Consider the following 18977-nt stretch of genomic DNA (forward strand, 5'->3'; position numbering starts at 1 on the left):
GCCTGACACACACACACACACACACGTGTTTATCTGACACGCGCACAGCGCTGAGAGCTCATCGTGAGAGAGAGTCTTACGAGTAGAAGCCCTCGATGATCTTGCTGCAGCGGACGGCCTCTATGATCATGTTCTTGCGCTTCAGCAGTCGGTACGTCTCGTGAATCTCCACCTTCTTCGTCTTCTGCCGAGAAACACACCATCCATCACACGACAATAACTTAACACTTATCATTTTCATACTCATCGTTATCTGTTATCGTTAAAGGGTTAGTTCACCCAAAAATGAAAACTCTGTCAGTGATTACTCTCCCTCATGTTGTTCCAACCCCATAACACTTTTGTTCAACCCAGAGGCGCTGCGCCGTTACACTACGTGAACTCAGAGGCCCACACAGACGAAAAACAATAGTTGAATAAAAGTTGTTATTTTTGTTGTTTTTTGCGCACAAAAAGTATTCTCGTCGCTTGATAAACTTGTGGTTGAGCCACTGTATTTAAAAATGTCTTTTATAACTTTTCTGGGCCTGCAAGTTTCGATCCCTTAGAAGCCTATGGAGGAGTGAGCCAGCTCTCAGATCTCATCAGGAATATCTTAATCTGTGTTGTGAAGATGAACGAAGGTCTTACGGGGTTGAACAACATGAGGGCGAGTAATCACTGGCAGAATCTTCATTTTTGGGTGAATTATCCCTTTAACATCGTTGTTCTCCTGAACCCACACTGACCTCCGTCAGCACCTCCACGATCACCGGCAGCGGTTCCTCTGCGTGTTGTGATTGGCTGGCGCTCGTGCTGGGGGCGTGGTCAGCATCCTCTGCGTTCTGACCAACCACAGCCTTCTGAGAGGCTTTAGCCCCGCCCACTCGCGCCGGGGGCTTCTCTGAACACAAACAAGCGTGAAAACCAAACTCATATCAGTATGCGCTAGAGGTCTGCAGCCCGACTCGAGCCCGACGGAAAACTCACGGGTTTCGGGTTAATGTTTAATGAATGAATAATAAGAAAGAAAAACTATACAGGCTATAAATGCCGTGTGTTAGCTGTGTCGTGATCGTAAACACGAGCAAAGTTTCAGCGCTGCAGTTCTCCTCTGATTGCTGTTGTGACTGAAATAGTGCGCACGGGAGCACATGCGCAAAACAATCATTTTTATTTTATCATATATCATTTTACAAAACTGTTTCAGTCACAACAGCAATCAGAGGACGGTGCTGAAACCAACGCTCGATGCGGTTCTCTTCCTTCATAACTCACACTGAGAAGGATATATATGTGTGTGTGAATAGTTGTAGTTGTGCAACTCTCTGTCTTCTTGTGTGCTGAGGGGCCTCTGCCGTGGTGAAACTGTGTTTGAACATACATTTGTTTAATTATTGTTGCAAGCAATCATAAAATACAGTATATTGCACACAAAAAAACAGTTTACTTTGAGAAACCTCGGGTTCGGGCTTATATAACCGTAACGGTCGGGTCAGTTTGGGTCGGGTTAAATGATCTCGGGTTCGGGCTTCAGTTTAAGCCTGTGCAGACCTCTAGTAAGCGCACGTGTGTCGTGATTGGCCACTCACTTTTGAGGGGCATGGCCTTTTTACTGAAGCTGAGTTTGGTCTGTTTGAGCTTCTGCCGCGTGTCCTTCGCTCCCTCGTTCTCCTCAGAGACGCCTGCGGGCGGATCCGGCTCCGGCTCGGGCTCCGGCTCGGGTTGGGTCAGGTGTGTGACGCGCAGGTGTTGGCTACGCTGCCGCTCTTTGGTGAACTGCAGGCTGAGTTTGCTCTGCTCCACGAAGAGTTTGCTGATGTATTTGGTGGTCCTCTGCCGCCCCTCGTCCTCCATGAAGCCCTGAGAGACGCACACGTGAGACGACGACCCCTGACCCTGTCATGCTTGGCTGGGGTCAAAGGTCACCTTGATGTCATTACCTTGATCATGTTGATTCGCTCCAGTAGTCGACAGATCATTCGTCCCTCTAGTTTTCCGATATTGAGTCTGGCTCTCAGGACGGACTGAGAGATTCCTCTGGTCCCGGTCGACACCACTGCAGCAGCCAATCACAGCACAGAGATCACAGTCATGAGAACCACAGAGTTTCAGGGCCCCAGATTAACTGTTTTCAACTAATTGTGGCCCCTGACTGAAAATCTTAGAAGCGCAAGCAGAAAATAAAGGGGCACACCTAAATTCAATGCAATTCTTCACATTTTGCCGCACAATAACTGTATTACTGACAAATGCTTTGATAATGAATAGACTTAACGTATAGAAATTATAATGCGCAGTTTTATTTTAAGATCACAGGGCTCCAGTGTAGATAAAATCAACTTTAATTATTATCATTAATAATGTCTTATTAATTCAAAAGCAAAACAAGTGAAAAAATAGATAATAGGGAGTAAAAAAATAGCCAATAAGCGTCCTCTGCTGCCACCTACTGGTCACAATGGTCATTTCATGTTTTTATTATTTTTAAATAAATGTGAGTTTTCCTACATCTTGAAACTTTTAGTTTTATAAATGGGGACAATCTTGTTTTGGGTCATCACATTAAAAATAACATTTAAATATGATATTATAGTTTTAAAACGCTGGGAAAGATGTGCAGTACTCGTAAGCGTTTGATATTTCTGCCACAGTTACAGTGAGTGTTACTACAGTAAATCCACGGTGGATATTGCTGATTTGTGGACTTGTATAACTTGTTCATTCATGGCACATGGCTTGATGTGATATCTGCGGTTTATAACAGAATCTGAATGTTTCTCACTGGATCTCTCAGCGGTGTTATTAATTCTGTGGCGAACTCAATGGCTTTCTTCGCTGCTCTGTCTATTATTGGTCGGAACAATCGCAGTCTGGAGCCCTGAGTTTTAATAATCGCTCCATATATTGTTATCGTTACCGTTATAGTAATTATCGTTAACGTTATAGCCATCACATATATGATCATAGTTACAGTTAGCCATCGCTAGCGTTGTAGCGGTTGGCGTGATTAGAGTCATGTGACGTGTCTGACCGAGGTCGTAGGCTTGAGTGAGCACGTCACGCTCGATGAAGCGAGGCTCGGCGAGGACGTTCCTCTTGACGGACGCGTCGCCCTCTTCATCGTTGTTCTCGTCGTCCTCTTCCTCCTCCACCTCCTTCTGCCCGTACGGCTTCAGCAGCTTCAGACAGCGCACGAACACGTCAGTGCCTAACAGCCAATCACAGCACAGAGAGAGCAGTCAGCGGCGCCCGGCTCACGTGACGTCATGTGGTGGCCGGCGTGACCTCTGACCTCGCAGGGTTTTGAAGGGGCCTCCGGTGGGGTCGAGCTCCTTCAGGGGGATCTTCAACAGGGTCACCATCTTAGCGGCGGTCATGTACTGATACACACGCTTGAAGGTGCGCTCGCACACACGCTACACAACACAACACACAAGCGTTAGAACAGAAGCACACACTCGCATGAGGGCATCAGATCGTCTTCCTCACCAGCTGCTCTCGGATCTTCATCATCACGCCGGTCTTATCCGGGAGATCAGAGAGGATGTTGGACGTGGACTCCATCAGGATATCATACTTACTCCTCCTGACACACACACGGATTTATACATTACATTAGTCATTAGTGAGTGTGTGTGTGTGTGCGCGTGTCTGTGAGTGAGTGAGTGTTATGTGGGAGTGTTCTAATCTGTGTTTCATTGCAATCAACGGGTTAATTGGTGTCACCTGAAGGGAGCCACTTTAAATCTTAGGCTACGTCTACATTAAAGGTCCCGTTTTTCGTGTGTTTTTGAAGCTTTGATTGTGTTTACAGTGTGCAATATAACATGTGTTTATGTTTCGCGTGTAAAAAAACACAGTATTTTTCACACAATTTACTTATCTGTACACCGCTGTTTTCACTGTCTAAGAACGGGCTGATGGCTTCCTTGTTCTATGAAGTCCCTCCTTCAGAAATACGCAACGAGTTCTGATTGTGCCAGCGGTTCCTGTGTTGTGATTCGACAGCAGCTTAGCGCACGTTGCCGGAAAGGTCACGCCTCTTACCATAACGTGGAGATGCATGCGCTCAGTGTTATTATATGAAAATAACAGCGTCTCGACGACATGGCGACAAACACACTCTACAAACGCAACTCTTCCTCTTCTCCGTGGGAGCGCAACAAGACCACGCCCCCTTTTTTGTGTATTCCTGTGGGCGGAGGTTAGTCAAAAAACGGTTCTAGTGACGTCATTAAAGCAGGAAGTAGAGGGATGTAGTCCAAACCGGCCGTTCACTGTAGGCTTTGAAAGGGGACCTCTGTTAAAGGCACAATATGTATTTTTTTTGCTTTAAAAATATAAAAAATCACTATATCTATGTTATATATTTTTTAAAGTTGTGTATTTACATTATCCCGACAGTTCCAATAAACTTCTAAATCCAGAGAAATTAATATTTTAATTCGAAGACACGGACCGTGTCTTTATTTCCGTTATGTCGCAGTCAATGGCGTCATATCCGCGTTGTCCCTGGTTTCCGCTCGTACTGCCATGGTAACCAGAGCTATGAGCAGAGCCTTCTGATTAACCAAAGCGACAGACGCAGACAACTGTGTAGTTCGCAATGTCTATCTGCACGCTGTTGTTGTTTCGTTCAAACATTACGGACCATGGCAAGCAGACTTTGCATAAAAAAGGAGAACTAAAACGAGAATCAATATCAGCGCGGTGTTTTCGAGATGCCGAGAGCTCCCATAGACAGTATATAAACGAGAGCTCCACGTCCGAGACTTCGACCGCTTCTACATGTACTTTATTAAACAGGTGAGCACATTTACATAAAACTAATCAATGTTATATAGTTCAACAATGATAAAATGTTAGAATATAATCTGTATGTTATTCTAATGTTGATCTAGCTTACTGCTAGTCTCAAACAGACAAACTAACACATACATTTCAACACATTCAAATGCAGTTTAGTGTGCTAAATGTAATGTTAGACCAAGTGAAACAGCGCTGCGTTACCTCACAAGTTTAATTTGTCTAATAAACTGACCTGTGAGTAGTAATTCTGCGTGTAGTTCGGTAGAATGAAATGCCCATATTCCTTTTATATCCGCGGGACTCGCGTCGCGTGTGGAGCTGATAGCTGTCTCTTAGCAATCCCGAACTGCTTCATATCACAGTCATGATAAAAACATCGATGTATCAGTCATCCATAAACATTATTAGATCGGTCGGCTTGACGTTGACGACAAGTTCCATAATTCTTAGCAAATGTTGCGTCATCAAACTACGCCTTTGTTATTGTAAATAGGTTAGCGACCCCTAGAGGAGAAAAAATCCTATATTGTGCCTTTAAATAAAATATCTCGCTTGGCATTGAACTTTGAGCTTTATAATTTTACAAGTATTATTTATGCTGAAGTAACTAAAGTTTGAAAAATGGGATCACGAAGAACAGGACCTTTAAAGGAGAACTCCGGTCAATTTTAACATTGAGCTAATTTTTTTGTAAATTTGGAGTGCTGTCAGTACAGAGAACAACGACAAAAATCGGTGTTGCCTACACCGTGTTATCCTCTTTTTAAAATTTGCACCCTGTTGACTTCAATGGGGCACGTTTTAAACCTGCTTTTAGCCTCTTAACATCCTTGATGTGTCATTACAAGTGCACAGCTAATGTGAGTGATTCCTTCAGCGTGAACACGGGTGAATCTGACTGCAGTAGATGTGAAAGATATGAATAAAAGTGATGTTAATTCAGCCAGCGCACATACCTGTATTTACATCCTGTTTTCGGTCGAAGTCCACAATAGTCGATTGTCGAGTTCACACGCATAGGTTTAGTGCCTATGATCACGCGCGTGAACTCGACAATCGATTGTTATCCAATTTTTTTGGCCTTCAAAACTTAAGTCTTAAAATGCACATATGTAGATCAGAGAAATCAATTTTCTCGGGGGTGCCCCCGAACCCCCCTAACTAGCATATCTCACATTCGGGACCTCAGTGATGAAAAAACACTGCCATCTGCATGATAATGAAACAAGTTAGTGAGTATTAGACCCTAAACTAAAGAGTTACTTTTTTTTTTTTCATCATACCCTCATTGGGGTTGAGCCACCGACACAGACTGATTCATGTTCCATACTGGTCACACACCTTTCAGTTCAGTAGAACCAGATGCATATTTGTTGATATTTGTGTTTTGAAAAAGTTTTTGATTCATTGTTTTGACTCCTAACCAATATTCTACATTAAAAATTGTAGTCTTTTAATATGGGCTAGTAAAATTCATTTCGGGCTACCAAAATCTGAAGAGTGCCTGCCCGAAGGGCTACCAGCGATTTTGATTTTTTGCGAGCCCTGGTGTGTGTGTGTGTGTGTACCGGTCCACGTGGAAGCGTCTGAGCAGCAGCAGCAGGGAGTGTTGTTGAGCTCCTGACGGCAGGCGAGCGACGTGTGACTGAAGTGTGATCAGCCCGTTCCTGTCCAGAGTCCTCCTCAGATAGTGCATCTTCCCTGCGTCCATCCTGACCAATCACAGCACACCAGCACATCATCATTACATCATCATCACATCATCATTACATCACATCAGCTCTGTTCAGAACACAACACTAGTGCAGTAGATCTGAGGAACAGTGTGTGTGTGTGTGTGTGTGTGCGTGTGTGTTAGGGCCGTCACTTTTGAGAAAAAAAAATCAAATTCGAACGGGTATCAAATATCAAGCAATATATTAGAATATCTACGATAATAAGAAGTAAATATAGTAGACAATAGATAATCCCGACACGGAGGCGCCGGCACGTGAACTGGAGCTCATCTCATAAATGAACCAAAACTCAGCATATACGGTGGCCTACTTGCCTCACAGACCTGAGACATATACAGAAAGCTTGAAATGTCTACTTTTAAACAGAACAATTCAAAACGAAAGAAAAAAGACTGTTCTGCTCTCTGCTTATGTAATCTGTATGAAATGTGCATTTCTCTCTGGCGCGTTCACTACTGCGAAGATCGGGAGTCAGCATCGTCAACTTCATCTTTGCAGCCAACACTGACACAGAAAACACTTGTTTATTAATAAACAATTTAAATGTCTCCTTGCTATATTTGACATATTCATAATCATTACTTTTGCTGGTTCTTCGTGACAGCTTTTAGGAGCTTTATTGGCAGCGCCACCCTTACATGTTACATGAACGCGTCACCACCGCATCAGCACCAAAAACATGGAGATTTTTTTCTTTTTGGGGGCATTTTGTTTGTGTTCAGTCTTTATCAGTTGTCTTTAGGTTAATGTTGTTTCAGTTAATAGTTTTTCAGTTGTTTTCAGGGCTACAGGAGCAGCATCTGTACTCTCGCAGCTGTAGACAGTAATGTCTTCTCTTGGTTCATGTCAGTCAGTATGAATTCATTTTGATATATAATCCGGGAAATACGGTACTTCACCATCTACGGCGTAGAACCAAGAATATTTCCAGACACTACTCTTCAGATGAGTTGGGGTAGAGTTGTCCGCTCAGGCTGGCCGCTCTGTGCGTTATCTTCCATTTCCAAAACAGGCTGGCTACTATTGGCTATTATTCGCTTGATTTGGTCACGGGCCTACGCTACTGTACGTGTAGAGCGGCCGCTACTGGATGAGATGGCAAACAATAAAATAAAAACAAACGGTCTAATCATAGACTGTAAAAAATGCGCTACACATGGCACTTTAACAACCGGATAGTTTATTTATAGTTTGATGATGGATATTTCACGTCATATTCGATATTCGAATAAAAAGTGACAGCCCTAGTGAGTGTGTGTGTGTGTATGTGTGTGTGTGTGTGTGTGTGTGTTGTGTGTGTGAGCACCTGAAGATGCGTGTGTGCAGGTCTCTCTGCAGCTCCCCCTGCCAGCGCGCTCTTCCCAGTCTCTCCAGGATACAGTAGCACAGATCCGGCAGCTTGAGCTCCGGGTTTCCCTCGGGCCCGATCAGCGCACGGTAGCGGAGCTCAGCAGACGCCACCATCACCAGCCGCTCGCCCCACCTGAGGAAGCAGAGAGACGGGTCAGGAGTGTGTGTGTGTGTGTGTGTGTGTCGCTCGCCCCACCTGAGGAAGCAGAGAGACGGGTCAGGAGTGTGTGTGTGTGTGTGTCACTCGCCCCACCTGAGGAAGCAGAGAGACGGGTCAGGAGTGTGTGTGTGTGTGTGTGTGTCGCTCGCCCCACCTGAGGAAGCAGAGAGATGGGTCAGGAGTGTGTGTGTGTGTGAGTGTGTGTGTGTGTCGCTCACCCCCCCTGAGGAAGCAGAGAGACGGGTCAGGAGTGTGTGTGTGTGTGTGTGTCGCTCGCCCCACCTGAGGAAGCAGAGAGACGGGTCAGGAATGTGTGTGTGTGTGTCGCTCGCCCCACCTGAGGAAGCAGAGAGACGGGTCAGGAGTGTGAGTGTGTGTGTGTGTGTGTGTGTGTGTGTGTGTGTGTGTCGCTCGCCCCACCTGAGGAAGCAGAGAGACGGGTCAGGAGTGTGTGTGTGTGTGTGTGTGTGTGTCGCTCGCCCCACCTGAGGAAGCAGAGAGACGGGTCAGGAGTGTGTGTGTGTGTGTGTCGCTCGCCCCACCTGAGGAAGCAGAGAGACGGGTCAGGAGTGTGTGTGTGTGTGTGTCGCTCGCCCCACCTGAGGAAGCAAAGAGACGGGTCAGGAGTGTGTGTGTGTGTGTGTGTGTCCTCACCGCGTCTGCACCTCCTCCAGCGTCAGCGGCGCGCGGATCTGCTCACACACGTCGAGCCGCTCACTGAAGAACACACAGGAGCCCTGTAGGCCGCTCGGGTCGTCCGTCAGCACACACACCGGGTACGCGTCCTGCGCATCGGCCTGGCGCATCTCGTGGATGCCTGTGTTCCGGTCCACCTCAACAAACCTGCGACACACACACATGCTTGCTTACACACACTGCTATCGTGGTGGGGTTACTGCACTGATTATGATTATGATTATGATTATTCAACTAAACTATTACACCTGCAGAAAGCACATCTCTGTGCTCTAACAGGTCTAAAGTGATAACACATCTAATCAGGGATAAATACACCTCTGACTTACAAATCAACACTGGGCTCACTATTATAAGAAGTTCAAAGATAAGTGTTACTGCAGTAAGAGTGTGGTAAAGACTGGTACCGCTCGTGTGAGACAGTGTTACTGCAGTAAGAGTGTGGTAAAGATGGTAAAGGCTGGTACCGGTCGTGTTAGACAGTGTTACTGCAGTAAGAGCGTGGTAAAGATGGTAAAGGCTGGTACCGGTCGTGTTAGACAGTGTTACTGCAGTAAGAGTGTGGTAAAGATGGTAAAGGCTGGTACCGGTCGTGTTAGACAGTGTTACTGCAGTAAGAGTGTGGTAAAGATGGTAAAGGCTGGTACCGCTCGTGTGAGACAGTGTTACTGCAGTAAGAGTGTGGTAAAGATGGTAAAGGCTGGTACCGGTCGTGTTAGACAGTGTTACTGCAGTAAGAGCGTGGTAAAGATGGTAAAGGCTGGTACCGGTCGTGTTAGACAGTGTTACTGCAGTAAGAGTGTGGTAAAGATGGTAAAGGCTGGTACCGGTCGTGTTAGACAGTGTTACTGCAGTAAGAGTGTGGTAAAGATGGTAAAGGCTGGTACCGGTCGTGTATGTTGACGGTTCTCCGGCTCTCCGGCAAAAGGTAGAAGCGGATCTCCTCGCTTCGGATCAAGCAGCTCCAGATGAACTGCTGAGTGAGAGGATCCAGACTCAAGCCGAACTCGGGCTGACGGGTGCGAAGCCTCATCCAGAGCGTCTGAATGCTGATCCCGTCCAAACCCTCCAGAGCCACCTCATCCAGAACCGCGTCCAGCGGGTCCATCATCGCTGTCTGTCTGTCAGTCAGTGGGAAACAAACACAACACAGCCGAACTCTGCAGAACACTACTTCTTCTACTACTTCTGCTGCTGATTCCGGTGCCTGTCATGAACACTGACACCCGCCGGACGTCTCCAGTACTACAACAACACAACAGCGCGCTTCACGGGGGAAATAAAAAAAAAAAAAAAAAGTAAAAAATCTTAAATTAAAATATATATTACCGTACATTAAATAAAAATAATAATAATTAAAACAAGACATACAACAGAAAAGTCAAGTAAAACAAAAGCTAACCTAACAAAAGTATGTTCAGTAACACAAGTGTACAGGTTAACAACCTTAGTTAACATAAAAGTAAGAATGAACAATACTTCTTCAGCGTTTATTACTCTTAGTAATATATTAATTTCAACATTTACTAATACTTTATTAAAATCTTGTTAACATTAGTTAATGCACTGTGAACTAACATGAACAAACAATGAACAGCTGTATTTTTATTAACTAACATTAACAAAGATTAATAAATACTGTAACAAATGTATTGTCCATTGTTAGTTCATGTTAGTTAATACATATAGTGTTACCATATTTTCTCCATTAGGATTTAAAAATAGCAAATGTCAGAGCGTGTTTAATATCAGCTGCAATATGTTTCAATAGTTTAAAGGGATAGTTCACTTTGAAATTAAATTTTGGTATGTTTTAGCTTACCTGAAGGGCATCCAAGATGTAGGTGTCTTTTTTTCCTCAGTAGTTTCAATTTTGATATTTTAGGTCAAACCGTTCTTGTCTGTCAGTCATATAATGCAGGTCTGCGGTCACTGTCTCAAAACAGCATGCACAAGTCCAAATTAAAACAATTCCCCACCATCCAAATTAAACAATTCCCCATCGTAAGTACACTTTGATGGCCTAAGACACGAAACGAGCGGTTTGTGTGAGAAAACGAACCGTATTTATATAGTTTTTGCCTCTTGAACAAAGCCGCGTCCAACTGATCTGACGGCGCGGGCGGGTATAGATATATACACTGATGTCGCCTTGGCTAATGAACTGCAATAGCGAAGGCGACATCTAGTGTTTCTATATCTATATCCGCCAGCGCCGTCAGATCAGTTGGACGCGGCTTTGTTCAAGAGGCAAAAACTATATAAATACGGTTCGTTTTCTCACACAAACCGCTCGTTTCGTGTCTTAGGCCATCAAAGTGTACTTACGATGGGGAATTGTTTAATTTGGATGGTGGGGAATTGTTTTAATTTGGACTTGTGCATGCTCTTTGAGACAATGACCATAGACCTGCATTATATGACTGACAGACAAGAACGGTTTGACCTAAAAATATCAAAATTGAAACTACTGCGGAAAAAAAGACACCTACATCTTGGATTCCCTTGAGGTAAGCTAAAACATACCAAAATTTAATTTCAAAGTGAACTATCCCTTTAAGAGCATTAAGAGACACTATGACACAAAAAACAAGGATATCCACTCTAGTAAAAATACCAAACAAAAAGATGTTGACTAAAATACCATGTGGGTTCTTCCTTTATTTTTTTTAAACAGAATAATACTATAGTAGCCTGAAGAAACTATGATTAAAAACCATTCAAACAGAGTCTCCAGTGAATTACAGTTTATTGACTGAACCTCATATAACATGAGTAGTGTTGTACAGAGGGATGCTTGTGTTCAGATGATGTGAAGGCCTGAGTCAGTGCTTCTCTCCACCCTGGCCATGATCTTCCTCTCAAACGTGGGCAGAACGGCTTCATCCTGCAGGATCTCCTCGTAAACCGCACCGCACTCGAACTCTGCGCTCGCTCTCTTGAAGAAAAACCTGTGTGAATGAGAGACAGGTGAAGAAGGAAACACAGGCTGATACTGGAACGGATGGCAGGTGATCGTACGGGTCAGCTTACCCCACGGTTCGGCATGCACTGCTACATTTAACCATCATAGAGTGAAAGTTTACCATTTGGACATGTTTTGTCTTGCCAATTTACACATTTAAACAATTTTAAACGCAGAAGAGGAGGCGAAAATCTGATTTTCTTGGTCCATGCATTCGATCTTAAAGTGAGAGCAGCCTAATATTCCTACTGTTATCTGTGTCAATAATGTTAATAAAACAACAAAATACAGCTGTAACAAAGATGAAACTATATTTAATTTCTACAGTGAACAAATTTCTGTACCTAAATACTACTGTTAGACTTTGTAAATTTGTTATTTATTACTATTTTTTATTCTATTATATATTTTTTTTAACCGTAAATGATCCGAACCGTGAGTTTTGTGATGGTTGCGCCAGTAAATGATATGCCGGTGTGACTGAGCGTGCCTCACCTGAACGGGCCTGTGCGCGTCAGCAGGGACTTAAAGCGTCCCAGGGTCACGGCAGCGTCACACCGCACACACGTCCTGAACGGGATCTCGTCTCCACTGTAATAATACACCACTGTAACACACCTGTAAGACACCAGCAGGTCATGAGAGGTGAACGTGAATCGGGAGTAATGACAGACTCTGCAGTGAACACTGAAACACTGACCGCTCAACGTCGCTGTCTGCCATCAATGAGGAGCCACTGGAATCTGTTTCTTCTTCCTGTCAGAACAGGAAGTGATGCGATTACTCACACAGGCTGTATTCGTCACATAGATACTGTATCTCACAATGCAATGTGCTCAAACTGCCCTTCCATGTCCAGTGTGACGATAACCGGACTTTCCTGACTGAACGAAACATGTTCTGTAAACCAGAATACAGTATGCAGTGAACACACTGTGTGGCGGTAACTCACTCCGTGTCTCGGCACTCGAGTGTTTCGAGTGTGTGTCTGCAGCTCCTGCAAACGTCTCATCAGTTCAGCTGCGAAAGTGTGTGGCGTCATCTTCACCTGTTCAACAAGCACATATCACACAAGTCTGTTAATATAATGAACACAATCCCATTCTTAAAATACAAACATGTTGTTTATTTCTGAATCGTTTATATTGACACATTGACTTGACTCACTGGTGTGTGTGGCAGGTGTGTGTGTCTCTGGGCTCTTTCTCGTGTTCTGTGGTGTCGATGACAAACGTGATGCTCCTGTCTGCAGAGGGAACACATATCAGTGAACATAACGACTGCATGGAGCTCGTCTCACTGCATCTCACCTGCACTCACTGCATCTCACTTCATCTCACCTTCACTCACTGCATCTCACTTCATCTCACCTGCACTCACTGCATCTCACCTGCACTCACTGCATCTCACTTCATCTCACCTGCACTCACTGCATCTCACCTGCATCTCACCTGCATCTCACCTGCACTCACTGCATCTCACCTGCACTCACTGCATCTCACCTGCACTCACTGCATCTCACTTCATCTCACCTGCACTCACTGCATCTCACCTGCATCTCACCTGCATCTCACCTGCACTCACTGCATCTCACCTGCATCTCACTTCATCTCATTGCACTCACTGCATCTCACCTGCATCTCACCTGCACTCACAGCATCTCACCTGCACTCACTTCATCTCACATGCACTCACTTCATCTCACCTGCACTCACTTCATCTCACCTGCACTCACTTCATCTCACCTGCACTCACTTCATCTCATTGCACTCACTTCATCTCACTGCATCTCACCTGCACTCACTTCATCTCACCTGCACTCACTTCATCTCACCTGCACTCACTTCATCTCACCTGCACTCACTTCATCTCATTGCACTCACTGCATCTCACTGCATCTCACCTGCACTCACTGCATCTCACCTGCACTCACTTGCATCTCACCTGCATCTCACCTGCAGTCACTTCATCTCACCTGCACTCACTGCATCTCACCTGCACTCACTTCATCTCACATGCACTCACCTGCATCTCACCTGCATCTCACCTGCACTCACTGCATCTCACCTGCACTCACTGCATCTCACCTGCACTCACTTCATCTCACATGCACTCACCTGCATCTCACCTGCACTCACTTCATCTCATTGCACTCACTTCATCTCACCTGCACTCACTGCATCTCACCTGTGTCTCACTTCATCTCACCTGCACTCACTGCATCTCACCTGTGTCTCACTGCATCTCACCTGCGTCTCACTTCATCTCACCTGCATCTCACTGCATCTCACTTCATCTCACCTGTGTCTCACTGCATCTCACCTGCACTCACTTCATCTCACCTGCACTCACTTCATCTCACCTGCACTCACTTCATCTCACCTGCACTCACTGCATCTCACCTGTGTCTCACTGCATCTCATCTGCACTCACTTCATCTCACCTGCACTCACTGCATCTCACCTGCACTCACTGCATCTCACTTCATCTCACCTGCATCTCACCTGCACTCACTTCATCTCACCTGCACTCACTTCATCTCACCTGCACTCACTTCATCTCACCTGCACTCACTGCATCTCACCTGTGTCTCACTTCATCTCACCTGCACTCACTGCATCTCACCTGCACTCACTGCATCTCACCTGCACTCACTGCATCTCACCTGCACTCACCTGCACTCACTTCATCTCACCTGCACTCACTGCATCTCACCTGCACTCACTGCATCTCACCTGCATCTCACCTGCACTCACTGCATCTCACCTGCACTCACTGCATCTCACCTGCATCTCACCTGCACTCACTGCATCTCACCTGCATCTCACCTGCACTCACTGCATCTCACCTGCACTCACTTCATCTCACCCGTACTCACTGCATCTCACCTGCATCTCACTGCATCTCACCTGTATCTCACTGCATCTCACCTGCACTCACTTCATCTCACCTGCATCTCACCTGCACTCACTTCATCTCACCTGCACTCACTGCATCTCACCTGCACTCACTTCATCTCACCTGCACTCACTGCATCTCACCTGTGTCTCACTGCATCTCACTTCATCTCACCTGCACTCACTGCATCTCACCTGTGTCTCACTGCATCTCACTTCATCTCACCTGCATCTCACCTGCACTCACTTCATCTCACCTGCACTCACTTCATCTCACCTGCACTCACTGCATCTCACCTGTGTCTCACTGCATCTCACCTGCACTCACTTCATCTCACCTGCACTCACTGCATCTCACCTGCACTCACTGCATCTCACCTGCATCTCACCTGCACTCACTGCATCTCACCTGCATCTCACCTGCACTCACTGCATCTCACCTGCATCTCACCTGCACTCACTGCATCTCACCTGCACTCACTGCATCTCACCTGCACTCACTTCATCTCACCCGTACTCACTGCATCTCACCTGCATCTCACTGCATCTCACCTGTATCTCACTGCATCTCACCTGCACTCACTTCATCTCACCTGCATCTCACCTGCACTCACTTCATCTCACCTGCACTCACTGCATCTCACTGCATCTCACCTGCACTCACTTCATCTCACCTGCACTCACTGCATCTCACCTGTGTCTCACTGCATCTCACTTCATCTCACCTGCACTCACTGCATCTCACCTGTGTCTCACTGCATCTCACCTGCACTCACTGCATCTCACCTGCACTCACTGCATCTCATTGCACTCACTGCATCTCACCTGCACTCACCGCATCTCACCTGCACTCACCTGCACTCACTTCATCTCACCTGCACTCACTGCATCTCACCTGCACTCACTTCATCTCACCTGCATCTCACCTGCACTCACTTCATCTCACCTGCATCTCACCTGCACTCACTTCATCTCACCTGCACTCACGTCATCTCACCTGCATCTCACCTGCACTCACGTCATCTCATTGCACTCACTGCATCTCACCTGCACTGCTGGTCGTCTAGATGCTTCTGATTGGCTGGATTGTGGGGAGGGAGTGTCTCTTTCTCAGGCTCCACCCCCTCCGAGGGCATGGCCTGCCATCCTTGCAGTGTTGTCTTGAGGTTTCCTGGTGTTTGGACAGTCTGAGTGTGTTTCAGATACACGTCTGACCTAAGAAACAGCGGGAACAGGCTGTCCTGCAGCACGGCCTGCACCTGCGCATGCGCCTGCGCAAACAGGCTTGAGTCGAGCTGCAGCCGCTGGATGGCGTCTCGCACGGCGCCTCTGGTCTCGGCCGGGATCTTGCGGGACACGACGCCACCGCTGCGCTCGCACAGGTAGCAGCGGTACATGGCTCTGGCCAGTTTGAGGCGCCGGCCCGTCGCGCACTCAGGAACCTTCTGGAACCCGCAGCAGGCGAACCAGAACTCGAGCAGCGCCGCGCAGCCCAGCGTCCGCAGGAAGAGCAGGAACAGCGCGGTGCCGTCGCGGTCGTCCAGCAGCGCGAGGAGCGTCTCGGCCCAGGGCTCGTACGGGCCGTCCGGTGGAGCGCTGCCGTCCGGCTCGAACCCCAGACCCAGATCAGAGCGGCGCGGTGTGAGAGCCGGAGACTCCGACCAATCAGACGCAGTCTTGCTGGAGAAGCACCCGCCCTCACGGCCCTCCTCTCCCGGCACTGGAGGCCGAGGCGCGTCACTGCGGTAACTCATGATGTCATCAGAGACTCCTGAGGAGCGGGAGAAAATCATATCAAATATAATCAAAAAATATAAAAATGTATTCATATTATGTATTATCATTAATATGATCATCACATGTTGGTCAAATTTTTTTTTTCTTATTTCAATGAAATTAATGTACTATGTTTTAGTTTGATAATGTTTTTTATTTAATATTTTGCATTTTTAGAGGATTTTATGGTACTAAATTATATTTACGCTGTATTTATAATCCATTTATTCACTTTTTGAGCATAGACCTGAACATTTAATTTCCAACTTAAACTGTCATAAATCTTGAACGCTTTAGAGCGACAGACTGAATTTCTGTCTCTTTTGAATCTCTTTTTAAAGATGACACTTGGCAAATTATTGCTGAAGTGAAAAAAGTTTTAAAAAATGAATTTTACGTTTACAGAATACAGAAGGTACAGAGGTACAGAAGGTACAGAGGTACAGAAGGTACAGAGGTACAGAATTTGTATTGTTATGAAAAATGTGCAAAAAAACTGTTTTCCATATTGCTGTCATCAGAGACTCCTGAGGAGCAAGAAAAGATCAGCAAATATAATAAAAAATATAAAAATGTATTACATATCATAGATTAAATTATCATTGCTAAAACACTCAGTATCCACAGGAACATACAAAAATCAGATTTCAGAACGAATAAATTTTGTCATTGTTTGTTAGGCTACTTCCCGTTATTTATTTTTAATTTGATTGTATTTTATTACTGTCCACTGTTTTGTTTTATTTAGTTAATATTATTTGTCTATATTACTGTTTAACCCCTTTTGCACTTGTGTTATTGTTATTTATTTTTGTTTGTTATTATTCATATTTTTTTTTATTAGATTAAGTGCCCTGTTTCATTTTATTTTGTTAATAATATTGGTTAATTCGGATTTGTGTTATTGTTCTTCATAATATTTATTTTGCACTGTCAGTATAAATCTAAATGTAATACACAAAATACACAATATCGTTTTTTTCATTGACAGAGATAAAAATGTGTCATTATTCCTGTCAGAAATCCATTTTTTTTAAACATTTTTTTTATCATAAAAAATTGTTTAGTTGAAGATCATATGAGAAATATCAGAAATATTCACGACTATTAAAAATCATTACAGATGTAATATTCTCAATGCAATATTTGATCGTTTTCCTTCATGTTGTCGGTCTGAATGAACGTCTCAGACGAGTCGCGCGCGCGGTTAATTAAAGTTTATTCGACGGAAGACAGAGAATCAAATAACGCTTCCTCCCATTAAATAATGAAAATATCCGATTAAAATATTGACAGTAAATGTTTACTAAGTTTAAAGTGATAAAGTGATGATGTTTTTACCTGACAGGAGTTCGAGTCGCGCGCAGATGCTGTGAGTCTGGAGCTGTCAGCACGAGCACGAGCACGTCAATCAACTTCATCATCACTGCCTCTCACTCACACTTTCATATTTCTCACTCTTTAAATATTATTATGATGCTTCCATCGTTTATTTCCTTTTATTACATTTTTATTACATTACAATATCATTAAGACATGCCTGTTCCCAGATAACAAACAAAAATAACGTTATGAAAACTAAGGTTAGGCTATTTAACATTCTAGCGAATGTTCTCTGAACGTTCAAAATATCAATTTGTTTAAAAACATTTTTTTTTTTTTCTTGGTCAAGGAAAGATTCCATTCCATCACTCTTCAAACATTATGGAACGCTACTTTTGAATGTTCTCTGAACGTTCTGAAACAATTAAAAAAACGTTTTTGAATTTAATGAATTTGATTATTAAATTAATTTAATAATAAAATAAAATAAATATTTTGAGGAATGTATAAAACATTTTAATTTATTTTTTTGTGAACGTTTTGACAACATTATTAAAGACCAGATAAACTTGAACTTTTATTTAATGTTACTGAAAGAATGTGTTCATAACTTTGAGAGAACGTTTCCTGTTATCTGGGTTCATACCTTTTCAAAAATAGGATTTACAGTTCACAAATAATAAGAATATATGTTCTGCAGTGGTTAATTTGGTGTTTTCTAGTGACTCTTGCAGTAGTTCATTCCCAGAATGCACCAAGATCTGGTCTGAGCCTCTGGTTAAACTTCAGGATCACAGATGGATCTTCTGGAAATCTGTCCATCTGAAGGAGGAGGATGTTAAAGGTCACGCCACACGCCATCTGACACACTGTAGGAGCCCGACCTCAGCTGACACACACACACACACACACACACACACACACACACACACACACACACAGGTTAAAATAAAGAAACAAGGAAGACAACTTAATTCAGCTAAACAAAATGACTTCCATCCGTATACATATAAATGCTCCTGCAGGTGTTATTTTACCCTGATGAAACATAGTTGATATTAGTGTGTGTGTGTGTGTGTGTGTGTGTGAGACTGGTCTGCGGCGTCTCACCTGCTGTGACCTCTGTCTCCTGCGAGCTGCAAAGGTCAGGCAGTGAATGCTAATCCTCGTCTCCAGGGAGCGACACGGCTAATCACTATTGTTTCACATCGTCGTGACCTTTAACACGACACCTCAAGACTTCCACACACACCACACGGATAACACACACATTACTGGCATTC

General features: G+C 44.5%; 2 protein-coding genes across 3 annotated transcripts in view; both read right to left on the bottom strand.

Moving 5' to 3' along the window:
• gtf3c1 (general transcription factor IIIC subunit 1) overlaps positions 1-9977 on the bottom strand; it is a 32262-nt gene extending 22285 nt beyond the window's left edge. Inside the window, exons 1-12 of one of the 2 annotated variants that reach the window (XM_084105881.1) lie at positions 9621-9977; positions 8692-8880; positions 7834-8010; positions 6360-6503; positions 3472-3568; positions 3275-3398; positions 3014-3190; positions 1923-2038; positions 1572-1842; positions 729-883; positions 81-184; positions 1-2 (exon numbers count right to left, since the gene is read on the bottom strand). The exon at positions 1-2 is cut by the window's left edge and continues 152 nt beyond it. In XM_084105881.1, coding sequence (XP_083962007.1) covers positions 1-2; positions 81-184; positions 729-883; positions 1572-1842; positions 1923-2038; positions 3014-3190; positions 3275-3398; positions 3472-3568; positions 6360-6503; positions 7834-8010; positions 8692-8880; positions 9621-9844 — 1780 coding nt within the window. In that variant the 5' untranslated portion in view covers positions 9845-9977. The remainder of the gene's footprint in view (positions 3-80; positions 185-728; positions 884-1571; positions 1843-1922; positions 2039-3013; positions 3191-3274; positions 3399-3471; positions 3569-6359; positions 6504-7833; positions 8011-8691; positions 8881-9620) is intronic. The other variant, XM_084105882.1, reaches the window with a different exon arrangement.
• Positions 9978-11435: 1458 nt separating this feature from the next.
• LOC311069707 (uncharacterized protein) lies at positions 11436-16388 on the bottom strand (the record flags this gene model as incomplete). Its single annotated transcript, XM_084093085.1, has 6 exons — positions 11436-11684; positions 12194-12316; positions 12399-12454; positions 12651-12746; positions 12866-12944; positions 15643-16388. The coding sequence occupies 6 exons, from the start codon at positions 16386-16388 to the stop codon at positions 11537-11539; spliced, it is 1248 nt and encodes a 415-aa protein (XP_083949211.1). The 3' UTR covers positions 11436-11536.
• Positions 16389-18977: the final 2589 nt, after the last annotated feature.

The sequence above is a fragment of the Abramis brama genome, assembly GCF_963993115.1.
Source record: "Abramis brama genome assembly, chromosome: 2".
Lineage (NCBI taxonomy): Eukaryota > Metazoa > Chordata > Actinopteri > Cypriniformes > Leuciscidae > Abramis > Abramis brama.